The 7,092-nt window shown below is 31.1% G+C and overlaps 1 protein-coding gene across 2 annotated transcripts; it reads right to left on the bottom strand.

Moving 5' to 3' along the window:
* Window positions 1-1,597: 1,597 nt before the first annotated feature.
* On the bottom strand, window positions 1,598-6,802 carry LOC110650311 (rab GTPase-activating protein 22-like). Of its 2 annotated transcripts, XM_021805244.2 has the most exons (12): window positions 6,555-6,801; window positions 5,924-6,072; window positions 5,340-5,435; window positions 4,868-4,971; window positions 4,395-4,597; window positions 3,886-4,008; window positions 3,720-3,808; window positions 3,408-3,513; window positions 2,990-3,087; window positions 2,544-2,804; window positions 2,044-2,127; window positions 1,598-1,824 (listed from the first exon to the last, which is right to left on the bottom strand). In XM_021805244.2, the coding sequence occupies exons 2-12, from the start codon at window positions 6,050-6,052 to the stop codon at window positions 1,810-1,812; spliced, it is 1,308 nt and encodes a 435-aa protein (XP_021660936.2). In that variant the 5' UTR covers window positions 6,053-6,072; window positions 6,555-6,801; the 3' UTR covers window positions 1,598-1,809. The 2 variants fall into 2 exon arrangements, with proteins under 2 accessions (XP_021660936.2, XP_021660938.2); XM_021805246.2 differs by lacking the exons at window positions 1,598-1,824; window positions 2,044-2,127 and having other exon boundaries at window positions 2,669-2,815; window positions 6,555-6,802.
* Between the last annotated feature and the right edge of the window lie 290 nt (window positions 6,803-7,092).

The raw sequence follows: 7,092 nt of genomic DNA, 5'->3' as shown, positions 1-7,092 counted from the left end.
TAGGCGTAAAAAAAATAAATAAATAAACAAAATAATTAAGATATATTGTTCAATTATTATATTTTTTTTGGAATACACAAATTGTTAATAATAATGAAAATATTAAAATTATTGAATAAATTAATAAAATTAAAAAGATTAGTTAAAATTAAAAATTATCAATTGATTAGTTGAATTGGTTTTACTTAAATTTATTATAAAATTGAAAACATTAGACAATATAAAAGGTTTAGAAACAAATTGATAAACACAAAAGTTTTAGCTAAAATTGATATTTAATATAAAGATTTTTTTTTAGAAAAAATTTTAAAAAATATTATGTGATTCCGTGTTTTGACATATGAGAAATCGTTATTTAATTTTTATCAATTTAATATCTTACATTTTTTTCGTTAATAAATATAGCCTAAACTGTTAATTACCATTAAATGATGCTAACATAGTGAATATATGGTGACACATGGTACTTCTGTGATATCTGCTTAATGTTTATGTGATAAATATATAGCGTTAATGTGTCACATATGTATTACCATATTAACGCTACATGTTCACAATGTCAAGATAAAATATAAGATATTAAATAAATAAAAATTAAATTATAATATCCAAAGTGTAAAATAGATTTTTTTAATTTTTCTTTTTTCTCCTTTCATTTAGCATTCTTCTTCCTCCTCCTCTTATTATTATTATTATTATTATTATTATTATTATTATTATTATTATTATATAGGAGATTAGATAGTGAAAACTCAAATTTAATAAAGATGAGCGATATATCTTTAGCCAAAGAACTAAAACAAACTAGGCTTATTATTATTATTATTTAAAATTTTTAACTTCACAATTTTTAGGCCCTGATAAACTAACCTTTTTTCATTTGACTTATGGAGATGACTCCAATATATTTATTTAGACTAAAAATAATGTTTAAAAAGTAAAAAAATAATATTTATGAAATATTAAAAACTAAATTCTTAATTTGAATTGAAAAAAATTAAATCCTTAACGTCGTCCTTCTGACTAAAAAACATCCTTAAATTCCTCAGAGAGGAGGGGACTGATCCGACCCATAGAGGTTTTGTGCCTGATCAATCGTCTTGGGCCCAAGTTTTACTAATTTGATTCTATTCCAAACCGGCTTGTGGCCGAGTCCACCTGCAACGTCCATCAAACAAATAAGATTATTCACCATAAAATTGCTGAAGCTCTCATATCTGCATAACCATCTCATATCTAAGGTTGTGTTTATTTCATAGAAAATAATTTCTATACAAAAAAAAAAGTTTTTTATAAAAATTATTTTCTAAGAAAATATTTTTCTTGAAAATACTTCCTATTATTTAGTTACAATATGTATTTATATCATTCATGTATAAATATTTTTATATTTATAAAATTATCAAAGTATAGAAAATGACTTTTTCTTTTTAAAAGAGGAAGTTATATTCCTTAAAAATTGTTAAGTTTTTTTTTTATCAAGAAAATATTTTCTGTTAATTTAATTCTGAGTGCCACAAATATTGGAAAAATGTGATAAATTTTTTCAAGAAAATATTTTTTGTGAAACAAATGGAATTATATATAAACACTTGGAACAATTTTCATTTACGATAAATAAAAAAATTCGAGAAAGAGGAATGAATAAATAAATAGAATAGAATACATTGAAGAGAGAGAGAGAGAGAGAGAGAGAGAGAGGGGTAGGGAAGTAGGGTACACTATCAATGAGAGAAACAATCTATGAAAACAATTGGAGCCTCAGCCAGGCAATAACATGTGCTGCCTTGGTGCTCTCCAGCAGTATTTCTATGGCATTTTGGCCTGCATGCAAAATCAGCCATTTATTGTCTGTGCATCTAAATTAATAAAACTTTGCTTTTATTTACTTGTACATATATCTGTGACAATGTCTACCTCATTCATTTTGTGTTGTTCATGGCAATTTTAACTTTCTTTTTTCTTTTTTTTTTTTTCAATAACATGTCTTCTGATAGAGATAAAGAGATCATACAAAATCTAAGATATAAGAATATAGCCTACCTTGCTCAGATACTTGCTATGAATCTTCAATGCCTCATCACAAACCTTTTTAGCATCCAAATTTCCGGTAATCTCGGCCAATATCTAGAGAAAAACTTCACTGTAAAATGAATGCAGATACAACTTGCAATGTATATGAATGCCTCTTTATCCTTTTGGGATAACTTCAAAAATGTGCCATGTGATTTCGTGCATAGACATTTAAAGTACAAAGTTTTATTTTTTTTTTAATCAAAATAGTACCTTAAAGATTACTCATTTACAATATCCCTTGCTCTGTTAATGGTAAGCCAAAGTGTCAACTTGCCGTTAACGAAGAGAAGAGACATTATAACAGAGTAAGCCTCATGGTATCGTTTTGACATAAAAAAAAAAAAAAATTGTCTAAGGAGTGAAACCACAAGTGCTTTTTTGAAGTTTGCCCTGTCTTTTTCTATCTTTTCTTTTCTTTGAAGTAATAAAAATGCATGCATGCAGAGAGAGAGAGAGAGAGAGATGACCTGGACAACATCATCAAGACCCTTGGCTTCCTTCAAAATTTTTTTGTTCTTGGTCTCAAGAACACTTGCAACAAGAAAAACTGAAAGCGCACTTTGTTGCTCCGTACTTCCAGTCTTTACTTTTTTTCTCTCAAATTTGCCACACTGCTTCAGCAGCTCATCAGTTGACATGGTTATATTACTCTTATCTGTGGCACTGACAGCATTAGGCTCCTCATATAAGGAGAATATATTTGGGTTGTACTCCATGGCCCACATCAGCTGAAACCAATCTATATTACTGTCTTTATATAAGCTTGACTAATAAAATCTGCGAAGTACTACCACATTTAATTCAACTCAAAGCCTCCATATTTTTAATTCTGTCCTCTAGATCCCAAGCAAAATAACAGGCCCTTAATGAATTTATGAGAGAATTTTACATAAATACACTAATAATTTCTTACCTCCCAAAGATATAATGCATCCACAAAAGTGAACTCTCTTCGAAAAAGTACCATCAACATGCGAAATGCAAACAAATATTCACCACCATCAAGCTCCTCTGTCAAATGTAAAATTGAGTTTTTAATTTATCAATAAAGTTTGGTCAACATGCATGTATGCAGAGAGCAATGTTACTGATATTATCTATATGTACTGGTCCCTGTTTCTGCCACCGCTTAGGCACATAGGCTATTGTCATTTAAGCATATTTTCTTCAATTCGAGCTTCCAATTTTACCCAGTAATTCTTTTGGCTATCTCCCTCAGATGATATAAAATGTCAAGTGATATCAAATAAAACAGCCAAGTTCTTAATGCCATGGATTAAGCAGTACACATAGACTTAACCAATTAAAAGTTTAGCAACTGGAACAAATACCAAGGTGTTGATGAAGCTTTGGATCAACAGTTTTAATGACTTGCGAGAGTGTACTCAGCTGAGTTTGCACCCCTATTGAACTTGCGCTGCACCTGAAGTTTTCTCTCTGTTATGAAACACAAAGGCAAGAGGATAACTAAAACATTAACAGATGCAATCACAAGGATTACTTTTTTCTAAAAAATTGTTTAGGATCACAAATTTAAATGAATTAGTCAAAAATGGGGAAGAAGAAAAAGCAACATCGCAGCTAGGGACTGTAGTCTGGCAAAAAGGGCAGTCAAGCTTTTGCGGGCATGAAAAAATGTATACCAGTTTCTGCATTGCACGATCAAAACACCAAAAGGCATCTGCTTCATTTTCAAGAAGAATTACCATTGGAGAACAAATATCATTCATTCCTGCCATGAAATATATATTTCTGACATCAAAATTACTTCAGTTTGACATTAAATTTATGCAATTCACTGTAATTCACCTTGGACATAACCAATGTCATTATCCACCCATGCATAAAGTGCAAGAACATCCCAAAGTTTTGCCTGGTTAGTCTCACTTTCATAAAAGGCAAGTGTTTGATCTGTGCGTACAACATCTAAACCTACAAGAAAGAAATTTCACTAGCTACATCAAGCTTTGTCAGAAGGTACAAAGACATCATGGTTTAGCAACAAGTGCACTTTCAGTTTGCAGGTTTTCCATGACAGACCCTGTTTCAGATAACAAATCTTTGGCACCCTTGACAAAGTTGGTTTGCATCAGAAACGTTATATTTACAAATTACAAAGCAAGTGTCAAATTGGTTTGACCTACAAACAGTAATTCATTAGTAGTCTACTTGCTTAAAAACTGTGAGTGAAAGGACATTTACTAGTCACAAAGGATTGTGTCCGGCATATAGGCATAAATCACTTTCCTAAAAACCAATGCAAAGAGAAAATCGACTCAGTAAAAAAAGAATTGAGAGATCTTGCACCATATACATACCAATTTGATGCAAAACAAGCATCCACTGAATTGCTTTATTGTCTGAAACAGCATTATTAACAAGCCCTCCTTCAGCATTGTTTGTTGAAGAATCAATTATTGGCTGGCCATCATCAGTAATGATAGGTGTTGTAATAAACTTTCCACTACCAATTACTGGAACCAAATTTTTACATTCATCTTTCCATATGGTATACTGCTCCCTAAGATGCCAATATGACAAACTAAATCACTTCTTTGAATTCAGAAAAAAGGATTTAGAAAAAAAAAATGAAATAAGAGCTAAAACATTCATAATTGTAAGAATGGCCGCAGTTACAACAAAGGAGTGACTAGGTGCTAATGGGATTAAACTGCTATATTAGGAAAAGTCCATTGAGATTTTTTCTATTTTGAATGTGTAGTATGAATAGGACTTTGGCAGAAAGGAACTTAGAAAATATCTAAAAGAACATGATGGCATATTAGGTTACCTCCTGCGCTGCCTAATCTGATTCCGGTCTTCAAATGTGCTATTAGGATCATAACATCCTAACAAGAACTCCCAGACTAACCCTTTAATTGCGGGATGAATACCCTACCATGAAAACCAAATAAAAATAAACATTCCACCTTTCTTTTTGTAATATGTTCTAACTTGAAACTCATTAAGGAGCAAAAATTATTCAGAAGATGAATGCCTTGAATTCACATCATTGTCAACAATGACAGATAGCACACAAGCCATTCTTAGATGAAGAAAATGGCACTAAGAAAAGGAAAAAAAAAATTGTAGAAAAGAAAGTAACAACCTGAAAAATAGCAAAGGAAGTGGAGGCTAGTCAGCAGTCACAAAAACAGTAGCATGTGAACTGTAACTATGTGCCATTTGCAAACAAATCAAAGTGCATTTGTAGATTTAGGACTAGTATGCAAACAAGGAATAATAAAGAAGAAAAGGCATACCCCTCTTTGAATTCGTCTAAGCACTTTTGCGATATCCAAATGCCCATCTTCAGAGAATGCAGCATGCCACCTTCTTGGACTTAAAGTTTTCCCAGCCTGTGAGAATAGATTATTTAAGTTAAGGGCAATAATGCGGTTTACAAAATCAGCTATCCTGTCGAAGAATGCATGATGACTAAGCTATTAAAAAGTATCATTGACACATAGATATTCAACTACAAAAAATAGTAGAACAAGATCCTTATAGGCTATAGCTTTCAAAATGCTAAGTGCCACTACACTAACATCCACTCAATTGGTTTTTAATCCAGAAGCAAAGAACATAGTCTTTCATGTTTGAACCAAAATATGAAAAAGTCTTTCTCTTCCTTCTTTTCTTTGGTTCATGAACCAAAATTTCCAACAGAGATAGAAAGCATACAACATAGAATCTATGATCAATCAATTAATCACAACAAAATATCACATGAGAAGCAAGTAAAAAAAATCATACCATAAGTTACCATAAACGATGGACATTCAAAAGGAATAAAACTAATTGATGCAAGAGTGTCAAAAAGGAAGCATGAAGAAAATAAGCCTACCCTCGGCCTGAAACGGGTCCTAGGAGCATCTTCTTGATACTCGGGTCTAATTGGATAGAAAGTCCCGAGTTCCTCCCCTCCTTCTGACTTCTTCAAAAGCATTGATGTAAATACCTCACAACCAACCATCCAAACTGATTATTCACTCACTGCCACAGCAAAGAAAATCAAAACACAAAAGAATTTCATTATTTATGATGGGCATTAACTAAAAAGAAATTTTTATAAAGATAAAAAAAGGGAGAGAGAATAGATTCCCATATATCCTGGCATCCAAATGCAGGAATAGACCCAGAACATTTGCAATGTTAAATCAAATATCTGATCAAATTATGAACAACCCAGAAGCATTTTCAAACCAATCAACCCTCCTAATAAAAGGGATGACCCAGTGCACCGAGCATTGAGAAGGGTCATGTTCGCAGTCTTATATTGTCTTAAAGAGAGGTTATTTTGTAGCTTCATGTGACCTGCAGATCGCACAAAGTAACTTTGCACCAAAGCCACCCTCTCAACCAACCCTCTTGATAATGAAACAAAATCAAAGGGATTAAAGGATCTGCCATTTCTACAAAATTTAATAATTCAACAATCGGGGAAAAAAAGCAAAAAATATTTGCTCTGTGTTTACCTTATTGAAGAAGTGATGGTTGGATATTGGAGTAAGAAAAGATAATCAAAATTGTGTCGTAAAGAGATAAGCTCTGTGATTGTAAACAAAGCATCAGTCGAAACTACAAACGGTTTTTCATGGAGATTTCATGAAAATGTGGGGATGGATGACAGAGATAGAGAGAAAGGATGAGCGAACGAAACGCATTGAAGCTTGTATTATATTATTCTTACTACAACGGTATCATTTTTTTTGGGCGAGTTTGAATTCTTTTTCTTTCCATGATGAACGTATTCGTTTTTTTTATAGCTTTAAACAATTTATATATGATTTTGTATTATTAAAATAAATTGTATAAATAATAAACTTTTTTAAAAATATTTTCTTGAAAATCATGTTAAAAATTTTTATAATTATTTATTTTTTGAAATATTACTATAACCAAAATAAATAAATTATAGATTGTAATATAAAAAATTATTAAAATATATGTTTGTTATTAGTTTTTTTAATTATTTGAAAATTCATATTATTGTCTAATTAATATTTTAGTATT

Source organism: Hevea brasiliensis, chromosome 7 (genome assembly GCF_030052815.1).
Source record: "Hevea brasiliensis isolate MT/VB/25A 57/8 chromosome 7, ASM3005281v1, whole genome shotgun sequence".
NCBI classification, from domain to species: domain Eukaryota; kingdom Viridiplantae; phylum Streptophyta; class Magnoliopsida; order Malpighiales; family Euphorbiaceae; genus Hevea; species Hevea brasiliensis.
This window is presented reverse-complemented; position numbering and strand designations above follow the sequence as displayed.